Below are 25,003 nucleotides of genomic sequence, written 5' to 3' on the forward strand. Positions count from 1 at the left end.
ACCAAGCCGCGTCCCCAGCGCCCACCGACAGAGAGCAGGCACCGGTGGAAGCCGGCAGAGGACGAGCGGAGCGGCGGTCGCGGGAGACCACCTGGACGCCAGACGAACGCCTTCCCACGGAAGGGGTGAGCAGGAGGAAAGCACACTTGGGAGAAGCAAATCGTCGTCCTGCTCGGCGGCCGCAGGGGAGATCCGGCCGAGACCGCAGCGGCTGACCGCGCGGACTTCCCGCGGCTGAAGCGAGACGCGGCGCCCAACTCCGGCTCGCCCACCGGCCCGCGCAGTCCCGGAGTCGAGTCCAAACTAAGGGGCCGGGGCGCCGGGGGAGGGGAGGCGGCAGTTGCTGTTAAGAGTTTAGACCAATCAGGCCTCGGCCCCACTTCTCTTGGCCAATAGGAAGTGGGCTAAGGCGCAGAGGCGGAACGTGCAGCTACACGAGCAGGCACCGGAGCCAATCAGCCGTGGGCCTCGTTCCCGTCCGCCAACCCGCGGTAAGAGCGGGCCTGGGGGCTGGGGCCGGAGCAGCTGTCAGGCTGAAGTCCAGCGAGCCAGCGCGGTGGGGCGGCTAGAGGAAGCGCGGCGCCGGCCCGGGCCCTGGAGATGGTCCCCGGCGCCGCGGGCTGGTGGTGTCTCGTGCTCTGGCTCCCCGCGTGCGTCGCGGCCCACGGTGAGCGGCAACGGGCGGGGCTGCGCTGCGGGGCGGGGCTGGCCCTCTAGCTTGCTCGCGTGTCGGGCGGGGAGTCCCGGGTCACCTTGGGGACCCCGCGAATTCGGGACAGGGGAGGTCTGGGCGTGGGCGATGGACTGAGTGGGTGGTAGTCCCCAGGGACATGAGGAAGGCGCGGCCGGAAGACTCTGAGTCCTCGGCTCCTCACGTCTAAGCAAGACTCCTCTCCACGCCCCCAGTAGCGCCGACCCAGATGGCTGAAGGGGTGACTAGAAGGAACCAGGGACAGCTAGAGAGATTACAAGCTGGAAATAGGTATGTGAGCACTCACGTGGGCATGCAGGAGCACACATTCTTACACGTGGGCCCGCGGGTGCAGGCACGCACGTACACACACAACCTGTTTGCTCCTGAAGGAGCACATAAACGTATACACCCATACACACGAGCACATACGTATACCCACACTTGATTTACACAGATCAGCAGATGCAACGGCCAGGAAAAGACGTGTGTGGGAAAGTGAGTTCAGTGTTCAGGCTTCTTGGGAATGTATCTGATGGGAAATCCCCATTCCCCGGGGAAAAAAAGGCTTAGAGACCAATGCCAAGCCAGTGAAACTTGATCTAGTGGCTGAGTTTTGGGCAGTGGAGAAGGGCAGCTAAAGCCACAATCAGTCCTAACCCTGACACACAATAGTGGCTTGATGGTTTGTTGACTGACTACTTGACCTGTGGCGGCAGCTTCCACACTTCCACATTCCTCACTTGCTGGGCTAAGGAAACCAGTGATTCAAGTCTAGGTAAAAGATTACACTTTGGTGCTGAAGAGAAGGTCTCAAACGCCAGAAAAATCTGGTTGTTCTGAAAATTCTCTTCCTCATTGCAATGGAGCTGAAAATAGTTGTTCACTCCTTCAACAACCTTTATTGAGCACCCACATATCCTAGCCGCTGTTACATAATGTGGATACAGCATTGAGCTAAGTTACAAAACTATAGCTCTTGCCTTAGTGGAGGAGACAGACATTAAACAAAAAATTATAAATACTATATAATTACAAATTATGTTGAAAATGTCAATGGAGAAAAAGCTCATTTTGAAGGGGCATGGGGGAGAGCAGTGATAGGGCAGGTTTCTCTAGAGACATTTAAGCTATGACCTAACCAATGAGTAGGAGTGAGCCAGGTGAAGAGGAAGAACTGGGGTGGGGTAAGGGGAGGAAGCCGCCCACGTAGAGGGAACAGTTGCAAGAAGACTCAGAGAAGTGAAGAAACTGAAAGGAGGCCAGGAAGGAGTCGGTGAGGTTGTAGCAGGAGCCAAGAGCCAGATGGAACAGGACCACACTTAAAAGCTTAGATTTTATTTTTAGTGCAAAGGGTAATTGTTGAGGGGTACTGGAGCCATAGGAGTAGTGACCTGATCATAGTTGCTCTAAGATATTTTAAGAAGCAGGACACCTGGGTGGCTCAGCAGTTGAGCATCTGCCTTCAGCTCAGGGTGTGATCCCGCAGTCTGGGGATGGAGCCCCACATCGGGCTCCCTGCAGGGAGCCTGTTTCTCCCTCTGCCTATGTCTCTGCCTCCCTCTCAAATAAATAATTTTTTAAAAAGATATTTTAAGAAGCCCCCTGACTGTTGTTTGGGAGAATGGACAGTAGAGAGAAAAAATGGAGGCAGATAGACTGGTTAAGAAGCTAGACCTGTGAGGACAAGAAATGATAGTGGCTAGACTAGCGGGATGGCAATGGAACCAGACAGAGTCCACTTTTAAGGCTACCACGGCTCCACCTTGAAACTCTCAGGTCCACTTCAGAGCAAAGACAGATTCATCCTGAGAGAGAGAACACAAGGGCTCTCCTTCTTCCTGGCTCCCCTGCATAGCAGCAGTGGCGGCAGCTGCTGATCTCTCTGGGGTTGCTAACTCTCTCTGCATCAGCTCTATCCTTCCCAGGGCAGAGAGCATCTGTCTCACCCACCTGGAGGACTCACTTGGCTGAAGTTGGGTCCCTGAGCCCAGACTAGAGCCAGCCCTGTTGAAGACAAGGTGTCCACGATCTGAAATTGAAGCAGCTTGTTCTCCGGAGGCATCTCACCCGTACTCTTTATCTTCCAGGCTTACGCATCCATGATTATTTGTACTTCCAAGTGCTGAGTCCTGGAGACATTCGATACATCTTCACAGCCACACCTGCCAAGGACTTTGGTGGTATCTTTGTAAGTTCAGGGAGACCCTGTCTCTGATCTTGTCTCCACCTCCAGCCCACTAAGTAAGGTGACTCTCTCATCCCTTCAACCAATACTTGAGTGCTGGGACAGAGAAGGGTGCAGAATCCAGCTCTGTCCTCCCAGGACTGCTGTGTAGGAAGAAAGGGCTTCCAGCTAGCTACCCTCCTGGGTGTAATAGGACCTGGACACCAGACAGGGACAAGTTGTCTTCGGGGACACGAAATAGTGAGGAACCAAGGGTTCTGCTAGCTCTGTCTGCACTCTGTGACTTAAGGCAAGTTACTTCCCCTTTGTGGGTCCATACCAGCTCCCCTATGTTGTTCATGGAAAGGCAGGATGGAGTAGGACAACTAAGATAGCCCTTGGTGAGAATTTAGTAAAAATCAGTGCCCAGCATACAGAAACTACTATTCACACTTTGTGAGGAACTAGTAGACCAGCCTGGTCTTAAAACTGGCAAGTCTCCTCACTCTGACCTATCTAAATGTCTTTCAGCACACAAGGTATGAGCAGATTCACCTTGTCCCTGCAGAACCTTCAGAGGCCTGTGGGGAGCTCAGCAACGGTTTCTTCATCCAGGACCAGATTGCTCTGGTGGAGAGAGGGTAAGGAGCAGAGAGGCACAGGCATAAAAGGAGGACAGGTGTAGGGTGGATTCTGAGATCAGTGTTGGTGGTGGCGCTCTGAAATAACTCACGTTTTTAATGGTCTTTAAGAAATGTCTTAAGGTTCTCCATGATTTTTGACCATTTACTTATGAGGCTTTATAAAAAATTCCCCCTGGTCCTTTCATCCTTCCAGTGTGAGTCTGAGGGCTAGCTAGGAACCTGCCTTTCCTTTGGTCTTATCACCACCTCTTCCAGGGGCTGCTCCTTCCTCTCCAAGACCCGAGTGGTGCAGGAGCACGGCGGGCGGGCAGTGATCATCTCTGACAATGCAGTTGACAATGACAGCTTCTACGTGGAGATGATCCAGGACAGTACCCAGCGCACAGCTGACATCCCTGCTCTCTTCCTGCTCGGCCGAGATGGGTGAGGGCTCTTTGTCTCTGGCTGTATCAGCACCAGGCTGGGTGCCACGATTTGGGGAGGTCAGGGGCAATCACCAGTCCCTTCCCCGCCAGCCTCAGTTGGAGGGCCAAGAGTCCTTGGGCCAAACAAGTTGGAGGGCCAAGTCCTTGGGCTCTAGAACTCCCAGAGTGATGGGGACAGTGGGGCATGATGGGGTGCTGAGAAAGTGACCATCACCACCTCTCTTCATGCCCTCCCAGCTACATGATCCGCCGCTCCCTGGAACAGCATGGGCTGCCATGGGCCATCATTTCCATCCCAGTTAATGTCACCAGCATCCCTACCTTTGAGCTGCTGCAACCGCCCTGGACCTTCTGGTAGAAGAGTTGTTCCCACATACCAGCCTTAAACAACTCTGAGCTGGGAAAAGAAAATCCAGGAAGTCTGCTCTTTCGGATTTGGGGATAGCATTTGGGGACAGGGGGAGCTGGGCAGAGGAAAAAGGCTTGGGCCTTGGCTATGCTAAGAGAAGCCATGCTGCTAGCCTTCCCTCCCTCAGGGAACCCCCAAACATCTCATGCCTTGGGATGAGGCAAGAGTCAGGCCCCAGAGCTTCTTGGCTAGAATCTGGAACAAAAGAGGCTAAAGGCAGGTGGCCAGAGATCCACTTGTGACTTGTCCCATCCCACCTGGCTCCAGCCTCCCCCTCCCAAGGTCTCCTCAGTGTACTTCACAGCAATTGCTGGAGTGGTTCAAGGAGCTGGTGTTTGAGGAATTAATAAACCCTCACTGTCTTTTTAGCAATAAAGCCTCTCATCAGGGTTGCAAGCGTGTCCTAGAATAAGAGCACACGGGTGGGAGGGGCTTTCATATTCCTCTGGTCCCATGCTTGTATTTTGAGGGGGAAGAAACTGAGGCCCACAGAGGGTAAATGACTTGCCCACGGTCCTTTAGGACCAGTGCTTAGGTGCTAATCTTGGATCCCAACAGCCTGCTTCCTGCTCAAGAACTCAGGAAGCCATAGTTCAGTCCCCTGAGAAGACTCTTCCAGTAGCCTGGTCCTGGGGATCCACACTAGAACTCAAAGGACCTGTGCTCTTGGCATTTAGAAACATTTGCACAGCAGAGTGTGGGTGCAGAGTGCAGAGAGGAGCCCAAACTGAGAAGCTGCAGCTCCCATCTCCTGCCATCACCTGGTCTAAAGCCAATTGCCTATGCACCACCTATGTGACTGCTGGGTGTCCAGACAGCTTGTTGAGTCATTCTCCATGAAGCATTCCTGCAGAGGCCTGTCACCACTCATACTTTATTAAGAACAGTGGGCAGGCAGGGGCGAGAGGGGGGGTGGGGGGTGCTGGCTGCTGTGAAGGAGTTAAGAACCCGATATACCAGACAGGTGGGCACTAACTGGCTCATGATCTAGGACAACCTACGGGGTGGGCACCTGCCCTCCCAGAGATCCCTCATCAGGGGGTGTGTGGCAGGCTCCCCAGGGAAGGTAGGCAAAGAAATCTCAAGTGATGGTCTATAATTCCCATAGCATCCAACCCAAGAGTGAGGGGTGGTGCTAACCAAGGGGAGGGTGATACAGTCAGGGCTTATCTCAGAAAATCTAGCCCAGCTCCTCTAGATTTCTGGAAGACTTCAATGTTCCTCTCTGAAGACCCTAAAGATGGAAATTGAGGCCAAGAGAGCCCCTCACAGACCCATGTTAAACTGGTCCCAGGGAAGCCTCTTGAGCATCCAAAATTAAGGAGCATAGGCCTGTCATGCCCCAGTGTCAGCCATGCTGCTGGAGTCCTCGGTGGGAAAGTGTGAGGAAGGGGTGATGATCCCCCACATGCCCCTCTTGAGGGAGGCAGAGGCCTCTTGCTTACCCCATGTGGCCAGCCACTGTGCCAGGGCCTGGTAGGCAAGGCACAAGGTACAGAGATTTCAGAGTCTGGGGATGGGGTTAATCTCTACTGCCCCAGATGTCCAAATGGGGGGGTGGGGAGAAGTATCCCCCTGGTTCAGTGTCCCCGGCACAGAGCCTCAGGGAAGATGCTCTAGAGGCCCAGCTGTGCCTTCCTGCCTCTCCCCGCTCTGCTAGCAGCAGGCAGTTGCCTTAGCAGCTACAAGGGTGGGAGGTGAGGAAGAAAGTAGAAGCAGCTCATCCTTCCTTTCTTCTTCAGTGCAGTCAGGCCATCCTCAGATTGCCACGTTATTACCCCCTCTGTAGCAGGTTGGAAGGGGGAAGCCTCAGATGGACAGGTAAGCATGGCCATGGGGCCAAGGGGAAGAACACTGTTAGGGCCTGACCTTGGCTGCAGCTGCTCACACCTGGAGAGTGTGTGTGTATCGTGCGGGGGCAGTTCTGAGAGGCTCAGTGACGGCACAGAGCCTGAGCCACTCAGCAGCAGTGTCTAGGGCATGAGGTCTGATGGGAGGTGAGTGCCTAGGGCCTAGGGTCCAGCCTCTGTCCTACCTTCTGGCAGAAACAGAGCTGGAATCGGGGGGGGGGGGGAAACCAGGCAAGGGGAATGGGGAGTTCCTTCCAAGCTTCCTCTCTTGGGAGGAAGGCCCCCTTTTCCTGCAGGGTCTGGGGTAGGGTCCCTTCCAGGCAGGGTGACATCACACATCAGTCATCTCATCCCCCAGCTCTGCATCTTCTGGCTCTCCTTCCTCCTCCTCCTCTTCCTCCTCTTCCTCCTCCTCCGAGGTCACATTGGGTTCATCCGCCTCTGCCAGGCATTTGGGGCAGGAACAGACAAACAGATAGTTCTCTCTGCAGGGGATGGGGGATGGTGGTGAGGGTGAAGTCAGGCGGCCACTAGGATGGGGCCTCCCAGAGCCCAGCCACCCACCGCATCCCAGCTGGCACCTGAGGATCTTGTGGCGGCTGTGGCGGCTGCGCTCCCGCTGACAGCAGTCTAAGTAGCTGATACAGATTTCCTGGAGGGCAGAGAAGATGTGGCATCTGGCAGTCTGTGCTCTCTTAGATGGGAGCCTCTCCACCCACTGCCCCATCTCTACCCACTGCCCCATCTCCCAGACGCTAGGCCCTCATCCATTTCTCTGTGCCCTCAGCAGACCACAAAGAGGCTCCAACAACTTGTGTCTGAGACAGAGAGGGAACTGTGGTTAGCCTCGAGGTTATGGTTACAGGCAGTTGATGGCCAAGGTCATAGCTGGGGTCAGAGGTTATCTTGATATGATGCTACTTCCCCTGGAAGATGCATCGAGACTCTGTGTACTGTGCCCAGTCAGGACCCAAACCCACACATTCATCCACAGCCCAAGCCACAAAGAGCCATCTCTTGCTTTCTTAGAAGTGGATTTGTTGATTAAAAGGTGGCTAGGAAGAAGAATGTGGGCACACAGTTGCCCCTCAATCACTGCTCTGCGGCTTTCTGGCTATTTTGTGAAGAACTGGGGGAGGGGTGGGGTTAGAGCATAATCATGGGGAGAAAGACTCCTGTCCTGGGGCATGTGGGGATTCAACTAAACAGCCTGAACTGGGGGCCCTGGCTATCCTTTGGGGAGAACCTGCAGGGCCAACTGCCCCCTCCCCAACCCCACCCCCAGTTCCCAGCCCCTTCACCTCTCCTGGCTTGATATCCTCCAAGGCGGTGACATGCAAAAGGAAGTTGTTTTCTGGGAAAGTGGTCTCTGCATTGGGGACACAGCTGTGGTTACCTGAAAGAGGCAAATAATAAGGACTGTTGACTAATAAAAATAACAGCCTCAAGGTGCAGAGCGCTGGTTCCCCATCCTTCCCTGTTCTCTGATCCCTGCTGGGGCTGCACAGATCCTGGCACCCAAGCTTCCCAACTCCCTGTCTGGGGCTCTTTCCTGAAGACCACAGAGCACAGGCACACATGCACTTACTTCCTATCCCCTCCCACCTGCCATCACTGCCCCTGCTGTCCTCAACACTGGGCAGCTGGAGTCTCGCTTGTGTCTCCAGTGTCCCACAGGAGGAGCAGGGCTATGAAAGAACTCCCGTGCCTGACCACTTAACTCAGTCCTGTCTGGTAACAGCTGAGCCAAGGCTCTCTGTGAGCCTAGTTTGTGAGGGGCAGAATGGTCCCAGAGCCTGGGGGGGTGGGGCTTACAGTGAGGAAATCAGAGGGGGAGAGGCTGAGTCTGCAAAAGACAACTGTGTGAATTGGCTCTGCTCCTCCCTGTCAGGTGCTTATGAGACTCCCCTTCTCGCCTGAGCTCCCTCCTCCCAAGGTCTTGTAACACCCCCCTCCCGAACCTGACAGGGCAGTGGTGGTATATGCCTAAAATCAGAGTCTGTGTCGTACTTTAGCACAGGGCCTGGCCCCCTGGAAGGTCTGATATATACACATATATTAAGGCATGAACAGTCCAATAAATGAATGAATGAGAAAATCCCCAAAGAAGCTCAGACCCAATCCTGCTCCTAGAGTCCTCTCCACCAGCCTACAAGGGACCAAGTAGGAGAGATGTCCTGTGGCCGTAAGGCTACCCCTCCTTAATACCGGGACTCACAGCAGCTCTGAAGCACATACAGGCCAGATCCTTCACAGTTAAGAAACTCGCCAGTTGCTGTAAGACAGTAATATTCAGATATTATTCTATCCATTTTACTGGGAGGAAAAGAAAACAAGGGTTATGAGGATAGGCACTGGGTCTACTGTCTTGCCACTAGTCACCTGACCTTGCTTCTTGGAGGCACAAGCTTGCTTTCCCATAAATGGTATCACCTTACTTGTCCAGGACCCCCCAACCCTCAGGACCGAGCCTCTGTATGGATCTTGGGGTCATGGCTTATCTCTGTGTCCTGTGGATAGATCTACAGTTTCTCATAGGCACATAGGGATTAACTTCCCCAACTGTTCACTTAGAACTCCCTCAGGGGAAGACTGTATCTGAATGGGGGGCATCCAAGGTTGGGTGAGACCAAGGGTCCATCTCACCAACCTGCCTCGATGTCCTTGTACAGCTGGTCAATGAAGGCGTCCAGCTGCTCTCGGTCCTGAGGCTTCAGTTCCAGAGCATCACAGGCATGGACCCACTGGCTCAGGGAGCTGGGGGTCCCAGGCATCCATGGTTGGAGAAGAGGAGGCCCAGCTCACAGGACTCTCCACCTCCAGGCAAGTTAAGCCCACTTCTTTCTCCGGGGCAGAGGCCCATCTTCCCCAAAAGACCAAGGCTCCCAAGAGCAAATTTTACCACCTGAGCCTTTCTGACTCCCACCACTGCATCCAGTCCAGCGCTTGGGCCACAGAATTATACCTTACCCCACCCTAATCTTGAAAGAAGATGTGGCTACCTTCCTCTGTCAATCTCCCACGCCAGCCCTGAGAGACAAGTTCAATAGCTTTGGAACATTCCCTCCTAACCTGGTCCCAATTCCTTGGCCATTGGTCCCAACAAGAGCAAAGAGAGACCGGAATCCATCTGGTGTGAACCACTGTGGGGAGAAAGAAAAATGAGTGCACAGACTACAGTCACTCACTTTTCTTCCTGATACAACTCTCCATTTAGGAAGTCTTCTGTGAGTCAGTCCCATCCCAACTTCATACCAAGTCAGCTCGGGGTTAGCTCTTCAAGTAGGAGATGCTGACCTGGCTGCTCCTGGGGAGCTGGAATGGGTAGGAGGCCACTGGTCCCACCTTCCCCCGGCACTCACTCACCTGGCTGAGTGCCTCCTCATAAAGGGCCTCTGTGAAGAGCCTCCGCAGAAGTTCCAGCTGGCCCTGGTGTGGGGGAAGCAGGGAGAGACTTGTGTTCCTGGGGATTTGCCATTAGCACCCAGACAGGGCCCAGAAGACCGGGTGAGGGAAGGAAAGGGCCAGCTCTGTAGAATGAGCTTTCCCTGAACGCAAAGGAAGGCCACAGAGTCCTTATTTCCAAAGAACCTTGGCAGTCTGGTGGATGGTTCCAACCCAGGGTGGCAAACCCAAACTCCTCCCTATTCTCCAGCGCTTGTACCAGGAGGGCTGAGGCAACCTTGCCTGGAATGTCTGTCCTTACCACCATCTTCCAGGCCCCCTGACCTGGCCTCCGGGCCAGCCTGACTCCCTACTCCTGTCCCCAGAATGGATGTAGGAAGGCCTACCCCAGCTGTGTTTTCAACCCTGCCTGTGCTTTCAGGCAGCTCCTGCCTGGGAGTCTGCTATCCTCCTTGGGTGGGAGTAGGTACTCAGCACACGGGCAGCTAAAATCCTCCTGTTTCACACTGCTCCCTCACCCTAGGGACCCCCAGCCCGTTTTTCTCCGTTGTGACAGACCTGCCCGCTGCTATCCTGAGATTCTGCTTTATTATGTCAGGGCACCCAATCCTTCCTTCCTCTGTCATCATCCTACTTCTCAACTCTTGGTCCATGTTAGGTCACAAAGTTAAATAGTGGCAGGAATATAGGCCCTAGGCTCTAACCTCTTCCTGTGGCTGGGAAGGGACCAAATGTGCAGCTCCCATCAGGCAGCCACAGAACCTTCAAGGCTATTGGGGGTGGGGGGATCACAGGCAAAGACTAACCTTGAATTTGTCCCCCAGGAGTTTGTGGACAATTTCCTCCTCCTCATTGGCTGTTTTATTACAGAACTGGGAGAAGAGCCTGATCCAACGATCTTTATCCTTAGCCTGTAGTGAACAATGACCAAGTGAACAAATAGTCATGTTCACATATGCCCGTACATGCATGCATGTGCACACATGGACTTGGGGACGGCTGCCTCCTCGCTGCCCCCTGTGCCCAGGAGGGAGGGTAGGCTGTGATTCTAAAGCCCCTGCCATCAGGGAAACACCAGCACATATGAGATTCTTGGTAGACCCTTCCTTGGCCTGGGAGCTTCCTCCCCTCCCTGCCCACACCCAGCCATCTCCCCAACGGGGCCAGGCTGGCCAGTGTAACACTTAGGAAAGCAGGAGGATGAGGCTGTGGAGCTTCAATGTTAATAGAAGGTGTTGGAGTGGCTCCTCTCACTTTACATGTGAGGCACAATCCTGAAAAAGTGGCACCTGTAAGCTGAGTACGTGACCTGCTGCTGTATAGGACACCCTGTCTTAGACTAGAGGCTGCAGGAAAGATGAGTCTCCTGCCAGCCTTATGGGTTAGCTGCTCCTGATTTTACATAGCGCATAGCTCTCCTCTGGGAAGCCCAGGGGGAGCTCTTCATCCAAGTCAGGGTTTTGAGGTGAGTGGGGGAAGACTGTGGCCAAGGGGAAAATGAGGTCAGAACTGGCTTCCCTGAGAGGGATGGGTGGACTCACCTGCTTCACTGTGGCCACCATCCGGGCCATCAACATGATGCTTGCAGTCTCAGGGGGGTAGTGAACACTCCTGGGGTGAAAGAAAAAAAGATCTGGCCTAGAAATTCCCTTCCCAGTAGCTGCATTCAGGGAAGCCCAGTCTGATTGCTATGGAGAATCCTTCCTACCAGCTCCATTTATAACCAAAGAGAGGAAGTCATTGGCAAGGATGTGGGCAGGACTTTACATCCCTAGTGGCTCAATGGGGCTCTTCCTGGGAGTGTATACAATACTGAGGGTGGCGGGACTGGCGGTTCACATTGAAGGCAGGGGGTTGGGTGATGTGACTTCTGTTAAACCCTAAGAATGGAGGAAAAATCAGGGGGATGGCAGTTTAAGACAGATGACTGCACCTGCTGATCTCAAGCAGGCAGGCAAAGAGGGAAGATAAACGGAAGAGATGAAATGCTACCTACCTCCATGCCTCCTGCAGCTTATTGAGAGGATGCAGGGGGTCATCCTGGGAGGGCCCTGGGCACAGGACCTGATGATATTGCTCAGCAGCTGCCAGTCGACATTCTGCACTGCAGTACATCACCTGGATGAGTGGGTGGAGGTCAATACCCTAGGATCTGGCCATGGTATGAGGCACAGACGTTCCTCAGTGGTACTCACCTGCACTAACTGTGTTCCTTCTATGAATAGCCCCTGAGCGGTAGCTCTGTGGCATCATGAGCAGAAAGCATATAGTGTCCTGGGAGCATGTGAGAAGCGCACCCAGGCTTGTTAAACTATGGGAAGGAGAGAGCTTTCAGGTAGAGGGAAGAGCCCCTGCCAACGTCCTGGGAAGAGGGCAAGTTCTCATCAGACCTATTTTCTAGGGAGCGGGACAGGGGTAGGGAGGACACAAATGGAGCGGTAACTGAGTCTTTTGAATGTGTTCCCCTACATTATGGCTCTCAGGGGCCGTGACTTGCTCATGGTACTCACAGAGGACTTCAGCTAAGGCCTCTCCCCCAGCTCCCTTCCATGTGTACTCCCCAGGGATGCTCACCTGACAGTGGGGACAGTTCTGGTGGAGGTCCTTGCGCACAGCACACAGCTCAGGGTGAGGCAGAACCTGGCCTGGTTTCCCAGTCAGCCTCTGGGCATTCTCCTCTGCCTTCTCCAGTGCCCGAAGGCAGTGGTCACAAGCTGAGGGAGAGAGCCACACAGGACAATGTGAGTAGTGTCTTTAGGACAGGAGCCATGTTTTGTCTTTTTCACAGCAGCATCTCTAGGGCTAAAAATAGTGGCTGGCACATGGTAGGTACTCAGCAGACATTTGGGAAGTGAATGAACAACCGTGTTAAAGAACAGAATGAGTGAGTGAATGATTTCACAGGCATTCCAACGCCGATTGGTTTTCTTCCTTCTCTGGAGTTCCACCCCTCCTGTCAGGCTCTCCCCCCTTCCCAATGGGACTGAGTCTGTGGGGCTCTCCTCCTATCCCCTCAGAATGTGCTTTCCCCACATTCTGCAGCCAAGTGACCTCCTTTCATGTTTGTCTGTAGCCTAAGTGTGAAAAAAGCATATGGCTGGAAAAACTAAGTGCATTCTACTTCCTTCTGACCCCTAACTCAGCCTGTTTTGACCACAGGGCCCGTGGCCCTCTCTTGGAGGGGCTGCTCTTTGGCACAAGCCCTTTGGCATGACACACATCCCCCATACTCTGACTCAGTCTGAGTTCCATCTGAGTGACAGTCCTCCCCCAGGGAGCAGACTGGAAGAGCCCCTCTACCACTCATTTGCAGTCCCAAATGCCCTGACACTAGACAGCAGCATGGTTCTCAGGCACAGTTCTCCAAGGGAAGATGAACTTTTCTCCCAACACCTGAACTCCCAGAGACACCAGAGACACAAAGACAGCTAGGCCCAGCAGCCATGAGAAGTGGACAAGATGTGCTCACCTCGGTAGCGATAAAGTGCATTCCAGAGAAACTGTGCAGCCACCAGGGGCCGTTCTACAAAGACGGTCTCCCCCTTCCGGATCAGTTGTGTGGCAAACAGCCCCTTTCCCTACCGGGGAGAAAAAGGAATAGGATGGCCATAAAGAGAGAAAGAGGACACTGCTCCAAGGATTCCCAGAGGGCTGCCCAGCATCACCCCCCATTCACCTCCCTCTCAGGAGAGGCTTCTGCCTTGGGAGGGTTGGTGGAACATGGTCAGCATCCTCTCATAACTGCCTCCGCTGACCTACTTTCAGCCACACTTCTGTCAGCCTCTCCAGAGCAGAGGAACTGGGATGCGGAGGGAGCCGCCATGTCAGTCAGAGGAGGAGAATTTTTGGAAAGGCCAGAGGAGCACTGAGGCTCCTGTACCAGGAGGTGGTAATGACAGGGTGGTCTTCTTGGAGTCACCCATGTGCCCCCCTCCAGGATCCTGGCAATGATACTGCTGCTCAGGGTTGCAGAGGACTCCTATGCCACAGTAGAGGGAAGCCTAGTTGGGGGAGAATGTGCTGTATTCCCCTGGTCAGTGGGGTACTCAAAGGACACAACAATTTCTCAGTGTTACACTGAAAGGAATGACAAATTCTAGCATCAACCCTAATACTACTTGCTGTGAACCTTGGAGCCAATTGCTTCACTTCTTTGCATCTGTTTCACATATGAAAATTATAACAATACCTACGGTAGTTTCCAGGATGCACCTCAACCCAAGCTCACCTTATGAGCTTTAGCTTCTTACTACTCAAAATGAGGTGATGGATGGGCAACAAGGGCATCCTCTGGAAGACTTAGAAATGCAGAATCTCAGGCCCCACCCGAGACCTGCTGAGCAGAATGTGCATTTTAACAAGATGCTCAGATGATGCACATGCATGTTAAAGTCTGAGGACTGTGGTCTAAAGCACTGTACACAGCCTGTAAGACATGAAGGTGATGCAGAGGGGCTCAGGAGATAGCCTCAGAACCCAGGCAGTTACTGGCCCTGCTGGGCACTTACTCTGGAGGTACACTTAGAGAAGAGGGGTAGTGCCCCTGACAGCACTGAATTGACACAAAAAGAGAACGAAAGAAGGAAGGAAGAAAGTAAGGAAGGGAAGGGACATAGCAGTGAGACGTCCCATCATGTGCCCTCTTAGGTAGCTCCCAGTTTCCTTCCAGCATTGGCACTATGGCTAGATAGCAGAACCTCCCAAAGTCAGAGAAGCAGGAATGTGTAAACCAGGATGGCCTGGAGCAACCCATGAGCTACAGATCTCAACCCTGAATACTCTGGGAGCTCTAAGTGCAGAGTGGAACAGCTGGACAAAACCTCTTGCCAAAGCCATTGATGTATCCTTGGTTGTCTTCTTGGAACCCCACCTCCGTGCCTTTTAGCGCCAGACCCAATCTAGCAAAATGAAAAGATGGCCTTCTTCAATGGGACAAAGGGATATCAACATGGACCCACATTATTGCTGACAATCTCAAATCTCAACATTGGGTAAATAACGATGTCTTTCTCTCTCTTTCTGGAGGACCGAATGCAGAAAATATTTAGTCATCAAAACAAAGGGAACAGAATCAGAGCTGGTTCCTTTATGAAACCACTCATCCCCCCAAACATAAGACAGTGTTTCAAGAAAAGCAGCTCTCATTTATATTACCAAGACGCTTGGAGAGAAGTAAACCTGAATGCAAAGGGCATAAATTTGCAAAGATATTTCCAATTTGAAAAATACATTTTAGAAAAAAATATTGTGCAAAATTCTATGACTATGTAGTAAATTTTAAAAGCTTTACTAAATGGATAATTTTCTAGAAAAACATAAATCACCAAAACTGAATTCAAAAGGAAGAAAGCCTAGACAAAGAAGCAGTGCGGATTATCTGGTTGACCTGCACCAGTATGGCACTCTGGTTGGCATCCATCATCTTTGGTCAGCCACTATCATGTTCTGATTGGTACTGTCCCTGGCACAGTAGTTGGTCAGTCTTTAAAAGATCGCTCTGGCAAATATCCAGAAAAGCAATAGAGAAAATAGTCAAAAACAACTCCCATGTGAGGCCCCTAGTCCATATGGCTTATGACCCACCTCTCTCAAGCCAAAGAATAAGTAATTCTTATGCTATTTTAACTATTCAGTAACAGAGAAAAATGGGAAGCTTCTCCATTCTACCAAAAAAAAACCAAATATAACTCTGATGTAGTAATTTGAGGAAGATAGCACAAAGGAGAAACCTCACAAATCAATCTCGCTTGATGAATATTGATGTAAAAAGCTTGGCATAATCCATCTTGTCACCATGTCTGGGTGGGTATGTGATTTTCTCCAGCTGCAGATCAGGTGTGGGCATGGAGGGGGTGGCCAGCTCATTCTTCTAGGGGTGGGGTTTGATAGAGGGCTTGGAAAGGTCAAGTGGACAAGCAGAATGGCTGATGTGATGAAGTGAGAGGAAGAAGGAAAGAGAGGAGGGGCTGAGACAGGGGGTGCAGTGAAGGGAAAGGTGACTATCTTTGTGTGCTAGGAGTGATAGAACCCAGACACCATCAAACTATGACCTAGTCAAGAACCCCAGAGGCCTGTGGTGGATATGGAAATGTGAGCAGCTGAGAACACCAAGGATATAGGGGAGCTGCTTTATCATGGAAGGAGAGGAATGCTCCAGATGTGTCTTGGAATGGAAAGAAGGCAATAGTGGGTTGGGTTGGGGAGATGGGGAGGCAGATGACTACAAGGCTGACCTCTTGGGCAGGGTCCAGGAATACACACAGCCATTACTCATGATAAATTATTCAACTTCCTCAGTAAACAAAGAAATGTATATGAAAGTGATACCATTTTCCACATATCACTTGGCAAAGTTAACTGGGAGAGAAAACACTCTGCTGAAGGGAACAAAAGGATGTGTGCACAGAAATTGAGCTTCAAGACCTCTGATCTCAGAGATGAAAAAATAAAATACAACATACAAGTCCACAAATAAGTAGTTGGTTGAATAACTGCGTCCATCCCGTGAAACAGCTCTTAAAAATACGTAGAAATAAAAAATAATAATAAAAAAACAACAACGTAGAAGTAGGTTTATTGATGTGATTTACTACTGCATCAAACAGCGATTTCTAAAATTGTAATTTTAATATTCACATATTTGTACATAGTACAGGATTATGAGTGATTTTTACTTTCTCTTTCCTTACATGCATTTTCGGTATTTTTCTATAACTTTTAAAACACGATAATCTAACGACAAAATTACGTCACTCTCCTATTTAAACGCTTCAAATGCTCCCAGGGGCTTCGAGCTCTGGTCCAAATTTCTTAGCATCCCAAGGCCTTTCATGGAAGATCCTAGTCTCCCTCCACACCCCACCCCCAAATCTCACTTAGAAAGATCCCTGAGGGCCCAGGCTTGTTTCTACCTCAGTTCCCTCCGCTCAGCATGTCCCCGCCCACCACCCCCGGGGCCCAGCCTGGCGCGTAAGCCCCGGCGCCCCGCGTCCCCTACCCCCGGCCCTGCGTGGAGCGGCGGGAGTAGGGCCGCCGGCGGGCGCTCCGGGTTCCGCGGAAAGGGGGAACGAACGGAGACTTCGGAGCCCCCGATCCACCGCGTGACCTCCCCGGAAGCCTTCGCGCGGGGACAGACAGGGAGCCCCCGGGCCGCGAGTAGGGAGCGAGCCGCCGAGTCCGGGCAGCACAGGAGCTTCTAGGCTCCGGGCTGGGATCCCACGTGGCTGTCTCCATAGCCGGACAGAGTGGGGGCTCCCGGCGGCTCTGCCTTGGCCTTACCTTAGCGCTGCTTACGAAACGGACTTCCACCGCGACCCGGGCCTTGCCCGCCACGCCCACGCAGAAAGAGAACACGTCGCCCATGGAGGCCGCCATCTTGGGCGCGCCTCCGCCTTCTGACCCTTGACCTCGCCTCGACCCGGGAGGCCCCGCCCTCTCCGGCCCCGCCCCCGGCGTGTGTGTCTCAGAAGGCGTGAGGGTTTGCGCTCTAGGGAGTCCGAATTTGGATCCCTTTAATCTATGTTTAGGTCGATTGGCTGGATGTAGCTGGGTCTGCCTTTGTGTTTTACATCTGTGCGCTTTTGCGTCTGTGTCTCCGTACGTACCGGTGTGTGTATAGTTTTGATGTATCTGTGTACGGTTCGTGTTTCTGTGCCTGTTGTCTCTCCACCCAGTGGCCGGAGTCCAGCGCTCTTCGGACCCAGCCGAGGGGTGGGACAGCAGCCGGCCGATTTCTACCGTCTCGGATCTACTTGAAAGGAAGGACTAGCTTACTGCACCTATCCATCCTACTCAGTCGGGTGCAAGAATTCCCTTTTCCTTAGGCCTTCTACGGCAGATCAAGCTGGAATTGTGCTTCTCTCAGCCCCTAAGGGGGTTTAGGGACCTTGCAGCCTAGGGGTGATGGAAGAGGGTATAGACCTCAGGTCTGAGGACCCCTGAAATTGTATGCAGAAGTAGTGTCATATGCACATTGTCCTGGAAACCGAAGAGGGGCCTGTTTTCTCATTCAGGACCCCAAGAAGCTGAAACCACTGACTTAAAGCATCTATTCCCACAGCCAAGCCTGATCACCATGCCTTTTTGTCCTCCAATTGATTTTGCGCTCCTTGAAAAAGGACGTGTGTCTGTTCTGTTATGGTCTCATGGTGACACTGGGGGATTGGGTAGAGCCCAGTAACTGCTGAACAGGTTAACTGTTGATTTTTTTTTTATTTTTAAAAAGTTAAGTCAATTGAAGAGGCAGGTGCTAGAAGAGGTAGATGGCAGCTGGATCCCTTTGATTGAGAGAGTTGACTTTGGGTCCAGCATTAGGAAGGATTTCCCTTAAGACTGGGAGAGAGAAGGGTTCTTGGGGCTAGACCCTGGCCTCTCTGAAGCCTGTGACCTAGTATCTAAGAGAGGCTGGTCTACCACTACCTTGGAAGCATGTGGTTTTCCAGGGCGACCTCTGCTCCCTGCCTTTCCTCTTTCCTTCAGAACACTGCCAACAGCAGTGGGGACCATGCCTTCTCTCACCACGAGGTGGCAGGGCAGGCCTCTTTTCACCAGTTCACCTCACTATGGAGAAACCATCCTAGGTTCTAAATCAATACCCTTAACAGAGGCCTTTCCAGGAATGAAGAAAGCTAGAAAAATCAGGTCTGGAATTGCTGGTGATTGGCCTCACATGGGTAGACTATCAGCAGGTTTCTTATAGAAAAACTTAGCAGCTTCCTGGGAAGGAAAGCAGATCATGAGTTAAGATCTTGAAGGGGGAGAAGTTATAAGTGTCTCCTGGAAATAAGCAGAGTTGGTGACAAAATGCCTGCGTTGGCAAAGGTAGAGCCAAATTTCTCTATTTTATGTAATGGTGGAGAGGAATGAGGGTGGATAACTATAGGGGAAAAGATGGTGGCCAGGGTAGCATGCCTGCTTCTACTCAGGCAGCTGGGGCTGAGCTACTGAAAGTGGTAATAGTTCAGACAAAATAAGAAAACTTTGGGAAACTCCAGGAAGGCAAGTAGGCAAAACATTTTACCTTTCCCTCTTTGCTCCCAACTCCACCACCTTCAGAGGGCAAGAGGCTTCTAGGCCCAGACACTGATTCAGGGAGGCCCCTTCTCAGCCAGGCCAGGTCAGTAACAGATGAAATACCTGGAGAGGCCAGTTCTGGTGTAAGTACCACACCAGAACGCAGATTTCCCCAGGTGAAGGAAATTTAGAAACCTTAACAGTTACTGAACACTTAGCACCCAGTCTGGTACACTGTAACAGCTTTACAGACATTCTGTCAGCTCTGGGAGGACTAAGTTGTTAATGCACCCATTACACAGATGAAGAAAAAGGCCTCAGTAGTTCCAGTTAGTTCCCCCAAGAAGAACTAGCCCAGATGGCCTCGGGCTCTGTCCCAGTCCTCAGCTGTCCACTCCTGACTCAGTGTCTTCTCTCTGTATGCTGTTGTCAGAGCTGCTGGAGGGCTCATCCTGGGGGGCAGCCACGGCAGATACAGCTGGCAGCTTCAGCCTTTGCTGCTTCTGATACTTGACCCTGCGGTTTTGGAACCAGACCCTCACCTACAATCAGAGGCAATGGTCAGAGGCTGGAATATGACCAGCAGCTCCCCTGGTTCCACACCCACCCCCCCCGCCCGACACACAGTGACAACTGCTCTTTGGGCCCACATTCGCTCTTTTATATATGTATGTATTTTTGAGAGACACAAAGAGAGGCAAAGATATAGGCAGAGGGAGAAGCAGGCTCCCTGCGGGGAGTCTGATGCAGGACTCGATCCCAGAACCCCGGGATCACACCCTGAACTGAAGGCAGATGCTCAACCACTGAGCTCCCCAGGCATCCCTGCTCTTTCTTCTAACAAAGCATCTCCTCCCAAACACCTTTCCCTATAATTTCAGACACCACTTGTTCATCCAACAAATATTTATTGAGCTCCTGTTATGTACTAGTTACCATCCTAGGTGATGGTGATACATGGTGGAGCAATAGAGCTATGGTCCCTGACCTCATGGAACTCACAGTCCAGAGAAAGGAAAATAACAAAAATGGAAACAAAGAAATACATAAACACAAATGGGGGTTTGATCCTCCCTGAGGAATCAGCACTTAAGCTGAGGTTGAAGGATAAGAGGCTGGTTTAATGGGACAGAGAAAAGCAGGCTGGAACAGGGGACGACATGTAGGAAAGTGTGGTGTGCTTGAGGACCGGAAAGGAGAAGAGCATGGCTGAAGTATCTGAGACGGAGATGGGGAAGTGAAGGAAGGGAAAATGAGAGGAGTCAGCAGAGGCCAGATCACCTAGGACCATGGAAGCTATGTGAAGAATATAAAAGGAGATGCAGAAAGATGGCTGAGAGGCTACTGCAATGATCCAGAAAGAAGCTGGGATTGGGATGAACTAGGGGCAATGGAGAAAACTGAAGTGATCCTGTATTTATTTTTTTTTTTTGGATCCTGTATTTTGAAGGTATCGGTGACAAGGCTTGCTGATGGACTGGAGGTGGGAGAGAAGGAGGAATCTAGGATGACTTGGTATTTTGAGCAATTGGATGGATGGTGGAGCCATGAGTTAGAGAGAGGAACAGATCTGGAGAGGGAAAAGGTCAAGAACTGAGGTTTAGGTTTGTTAAGTTTGAAATGCCTACCCAGAAGACATCCAAGTGGAGACCTCAAGAAGGTAGGTAGATGTACAAGTGAGAAAAAAAGGAGTGGGGACGCCTGGGATGCTCAGTGGTTGAGCATCTGCCTTTGGCTCAGGCCATGATCATGGGGCCGCTGGGGATCGAATCCCGCATCGGGCTCCTTGGAGGGAGCCTGCTTCTGCCTGTGTCCCTGTCTCTCTCTGTATGTCTCTCATGAATGAATAAATAAAATCTTTTTTAAAAAAAAAGAAAAAGAAAAAAGGAGTGGGTGGAGATATAAATCTGGGAGATGGTATTTAAAACCGTGGGGATAAGGACGCCTGGGTGGCTCAGCAGTTGAGCGGCTGCCTTCGGCTCAGGGCATGATCCTGGGGTCCTGGGATCGAGTCTCACATTGGGCTCCCCACCAGGATCCTGCTTCAACCTCTGCCTGTGTCTCTGCCTCTCTGTGTCTCTCATGAATAAATAAATAAAATCTAAAACAAACAAACAAACAAACAAACAAAAAACTGTGGGAATAAATGAGATCAGCTGGGGAGACAAATTTGAGGTCACAAAGAGAAGAGTACCCCTACAGAGATGACAGAGAAGTGGCCAGAGAGCTGGTAAACCAAGAATGTGGTACCCAGAAGCCAAGGGAAGTATGTGTCAATAGAGAAGGTGCAGTCAACTGAATAAAAGGAGGACAGCATCTGCTGAGTTTGGCAACCTGGAGGTCATTAAGGGACCCAGAGGAGAAGTTCCGATGGAACAGTGGGGAAAGAATTCATATTGGAATGAGTTAAGCAGATGGGAAATGAGGACACAGAGTGACTATAACAAGTTCTTGGGAAGTCTGCCTATGAAAAGAGCAGAAAAATGGTGTAGTGGCTAGAGGAGAATATGGAGATCAAGGGAATGTTTATTACTATTTTTAATATTTTGTCCTTGAACATACTTAATTTCACTGTCAGCTTCTTTTTTTTAACATGGAAACATAAAGTTCTAGATTAATATCTAGATTGTGTGTCATTCCCATAATGTGGTTTCAAATGGGACTATTTTGCTCATTCATGTAGGGAGTGTGCCAAAGATTATGGCTTGCCTCCCCCAGTGGCCTGGCCCAGAGGCAGAGGGTCCATGTCTCCCCCCAACCTCACCCAGGGCCTTCTGGTCTGCCTCCATGTACAGCCATGGTCCTGCAGCAGTCCCCTGCTCTCACCTGATTCTCTGTAAGGTTGAGCCGGGCTGCTAGCTGAGCTCTCTTCTTCCCCACAAGATTGTGCTGCTTTGTAAAGACGTTCTCCAACTCTTCCAGCTGCTTCAAGTTAAACATAGTCCGAACCCTCTTTTGGGGTCTCTCAGTGTCCTGAAGTTCCTCTGCTGCAGCCCAGTCTGGGGTACCCCAGAAGCCTGAGCAGTGAGCCAGCTCTAAGCCTAAAGAGCATACGTACACACACACAGACACACACAAACAATATGCATAAAATACCTCTGGATGGATAAAGAGATTGGTATCCTTGGCTGCTTGTGGGGTGGGGTTAACCAGGTGACTGGGGAACAGGAATGTTAAGGGAAATTATCTAACTTAAACATTTTGAAGTTTGAGCTGTATGAATGTAATAACTACGCAAAAACGAACTTGAAAATGAGATCACTGTAATATAAGATGGTAAACTGCAATTCAGAGCTCCGCAGTGTGAGGAGGTTAAGGAAAAGTGGCTTGGAGCCATGCGCACGTCGCTCAGATGCAGTGGCAGGAATTTGGATGGGGTAGAGAGCCTAGAATGAGGGTGGGGTGGAGAATGCCCAGCTGAAAGGAGAAACGCAGAATGGAGAGAGCCCAGGGAGTAGGCACCAGGTAAAACTGTTACATGGATCTTGGTAACGGGTTGGCAAGGCTTGCACTAACTTTGCTCAGGGGTAGGTGGGAAAGCATGAATCAGATTGCCAAAAATGGCAAAAGGCTCCTGTAGGTGGATGTTAACGCTAGAGAACGTTAGGGAAACAGTTCAATTCTCTTTGGGATGGATGATGGATGGATGGATGGATGGATGGATGGATGGATGGATGGATGGATGGAGATGCGTGTTGGATGCATGGACGGATTTATTTATTTGGATTGAAGTGCCTGCGCCGCACCGCCTGAGGTCCCCCTCTAAGAGCGCCACAGGCCAGCAGGCTCGGAGCAGTTCAGCGTGGAGCCTAAGCTCCCCCCGCCGGCCGTGAGCTGCGGGGGCGGCACTGGGGTCCGGGAATTTGTCCGCTCCTCCCAGCTCCTCGCTGAACCTCACCACCGCAGCAGCCGCTTCGCCCAGATAAAACGGGGCCGTCCGTTCCGGGGAAGAGAGCTGCGTTGGGGATGAGCGTGCGCTACCGAGCATAAGTCATCCGAGGGCGTGGAGGGAGCGAGAGACGGTCGACCCCTTCGGAAGGGACGCTCTGCAGCCCCCGGGCTGGCCGTGGCCGCGTCTGCCGAGGCCCGCTCTGACCCGCGCGGCACCCGCGTCGCACGCCGCGCCTCCCCCCTCAGCAGCGCGCGTGGGGGGGCGGCTCGCGCGGCGGCCACCTGGTCTCCGCCAGCCCCTCTCGCGGGCCTCGGGCTGCAGCGCGTGGCCAAGGGGCGCGGGGCCCCGCCCCGACCGTGCGTGGCTCTCAAACTCAGGGACTCCTCCCCTGCCGTGTGCCCACCGTCGCGGCTTCCACGCGCCCGCCGCCCCGCCACCTCGTACCTGTGACGCCGAGGCCCCGAAGGCCGCAGCATGGAGCCGGGCGGAGCCCGGGCCGGGGCGGCCGGGGGCAAGGCTGGAGGAGACCCGCGCTCAGGTAGGCGGGCAGCCACGTCGCGGGAAACCCGGAGGGCGCGGGGCCGGGCCGCGGGGCGGCGGGCGCGCGGCGGGCGGGCCTGGCCAGGATGGCCTCGACGGAGAAGGACGAGTCGAGGCGCCCGGGAGCTCGGGGCGTGCCTGGGCCTGGGGGGCGGCGCGGGAGCGCGGGCGGCCGGGGCGCGCGGGAGCCGCCTGAGCGCGGGGGCTGGCCCCGAGCGCCGGGGGGAGCGGGCGGCCGGCGGGCTCGCGGCGCCGAGCTGGGCATGGCGCGGCCCCCGCCCGGGCGGACGCTGGGAGAGGAGCCGGGGCCTGTGGGCGGCCGTGCGGGGAGCGCGGGAGGCGAGGGGAGCGCCGGGCCACTGGGAGGGAGGCCCCAGCCGAGGGCTAGGATCTTACATGGGGCGGGGCGGGGCGGGGCGGGGCGGGGCGGGGGCCGGCCCCACCCCGCCCCCTTCTTCAGCCGCCCAGGCGGGGCCGCGGCGCGCTGCGGGGCGCAGACCCCCCAAAGCCCGCGCACGCCTCGCAGGCTAGTTGGGCGCTGCCTCCCTTCCTCCGCGTTTGAATATGCGCACCCCGGCGCGGTGGGAAAGGCCCCTGGGCTCGCTGCGGCGCGCGGGTGAGCCGCCGCCTGGCCACCGGGCGCCTTCGGGCCTGGGCTTATCCTTGCGCCGTCTTCGAAGCAGAAGCGCCAGCCAGATTCGCCTGCGACTAAGCAGACTTAAAAAAAAAAAAAAATTGTTTGTTTGTTTATTTATTTATTTATTTATTTATTTTAAATATCTTGATAAATACGGTGAAAACAAAATTTCCCATCCGGCATCTCAGAACACGGGGTGTGGGGAGCCCCCTGGCACCAGGACCCTGGTTCCGCACCAGGACCCTGCGTGGAACTGCCAGAGATGATTCCAACTTGGAGGTGCTGCTTCTTGGCCCCCCATTTGTATAGTGGGCATGTGTGTCAAGTTTTCTCATTTTATTTTTTTGCGTAACAAAGCCAAACTCCATTCCCGAACACCTTTCCACTGTGGCTCTGAGGAAGCCTCAACACAGTGCCCTCTCCTGCCCAAGACCAGAGGTCCCAGTACCCCGCTGGGTCAGGGGAGAAGCAGAGCAGGGAGGGGGGCTTCCTCGTGTTTTCTTTCAAACGAAAAACATAACCTTATTTTTCTTCACAAAAGCAAAAAAAAAAAAAAAGAAAAGAAAAGAAAGAAAAAAGAAACAAAAAAATCAATCTTTGAACTATAAACAACAACAACAACAACAACAAAAAACCCCAGACCCTGGCCTGGCCTGCCTGGAGACCCTGCCACGGTTACCAATTTTTTTTGGATCATTCCAGGAACTTTTTGCACCCACATTACCTGAACCCCACTGGAAAAAAAAAATCTTTCCTCTATCCCAAAAGGTGTTAGGAGAAAAGCTGTAATGGTTCCAGCTTAAGAAATACTCTTTATTACCAATGCATAGGAGTTGTGTATGAAACTCCTTGAGTTATGTAGGTTTAGGGCCGACATTTGTATTCCTGTTTTACAGGTGAATAATCACTACTTACTAGCTTGGGCAAATTACAAATTACGGTTTGTATTTTCTTACCTGTAAAATGGGTGATAATAGTAGCCACCTGGTGGAGTTGTGCAGATGACAGGAGTTAATCCATGTAAAGCATCTGAAATTGGCCAGGTACATGGTGAGCATTGTGCTTTGCTTGTGACACTCAGAGGGATTCTTGTTGCATCCTGCCTCCTCAGATTGATGGCAGACATTGAAACTACTTAATCAGGTTGAAGGCAGTCCCATGCCATTGTCAATAGGCATCAGCTATTTGGGACACAAACACGTCCCTGTCTGCTCTGCCTGGGACGCCTTAGTTCCTCTAAAGGAACCTTGCTGAGGTAAGCAGCTGCCTGCCCCACCCTCCTTCCCACTTTAGCAAATACTGGCCCCACCTTCTGGACAGCACCCCCAGGC

General features: G+C 52.6%; 3 protein-coding genes across 4 annotated transcripts; 1 reads left to right on the forward strand and 2 right to left on the reverse strand.

Moving 5' to 3' along the window:
• The first annotated feature begins 505 nt into the window (after window positions 1-505).
• Window positions 506-4,732, forward strand: PRADC1 (protease associated domain containing 1). Its single transcript, XM_055312582.1, has 5 exons — window positions 506-667; window positions 2,782-2,882; window positions 3,390-3,499; window positions 3,758-3,925; window positions 4,165-4,732. Exons 1-5 carry the CDS (start codon window positions 601-603, stop codon window positions 4,283-4,285), a joined length of 567 nt encoding a protein of 188 aa, XP_055168557.1. The 5' UTR covers window positions 506-600; the 3' UTR covers window positions 4,286-4,732.
• A 133-nt stretch (window positions 4,733-4,865) lies between these two features.
• On the reverse strand, window positions 4,866-16,995 carry SMYD5 (SMYD family member 5). 2 transcript variants are annotated; one of them, XM_055312580.1, is made up of 13 exons: window positions 16,870-16,995; window positions 13,061-13,169; window positions 12,166-12,305; window positions 11,588-11,709; window positions 11,133-11,202; window positions 10,398-10,502; window positions 9,553-9,615; window positions 9,259-9,329; window positions 8,837-8,943; window positions 8,405-8,461; window positions 7,488-7,582; window positions 6,768-6,838; window positions 4,866-6,671 (listed from the first exon to the last, which is right to left on the reverse strand). In XM_055312580.1, exons 1-13 carry the CDS (start codon window positions 16,963-16,965, stop codon window positions 6,518-6,520), a joined length of 1,260 nt encoding a protein of 419 aa, XP_055168555.1. In that variant the 5' UTR covers window positions 16,966-16,995; the 3' UTR covers window positions 4,866-6,517. The 2 variants fall into 2 exon arrangements, with proteins under 2 accessions (XP_055168555.1, XP_055168556.1); XM_055312581.1 differs by lacking the exon at window positions 10,398-10,502.
• Window positions 16,996-17,773: 778 nt separating this feature from the next.
• Window positions 17,774-23,318, reverse strand: NOTO (notochord homeobox). Its single transcript, XM_055312583.1, has 3 exons — window positions 22,940-23,318; window positions 21,430-21,644; window positions 17,774-19,145 (listed from the first exon to the last, which is right to left on the reverse strand). The coding sequence occupies exons 1-3, from the start codon at window positions 23,298-23,300 to the stop codon at window positions 18,987-18,989; spliced, it is 735 nt and encodes a 244-aa protein (XP_055168558.1). The 5' UTR covers window positions 23,301-23,318; the 3' UTR covers window positions 17,774-18,986.
• Between the last annotated feature and the right edge of the window lie 1,685 nt (window positions 23,319-25,003).

Source organism: Nyctereutes procyonoides, unplaced genomic scaffold (genome assembly GCF_905146905.1).
Source record: "Nyctereutes procyonoides isolate TBG_1078 unplaced genomic scaffold, NYPRO_anot_genome, whole genome shotgun sequence".
Taxonomy (NCBI): Eukaryota; Metazoa; Chordata; class Mammalia; order Carnivora; family Canidae; genus Nyctereutes; species Nyctereutes procyonoides.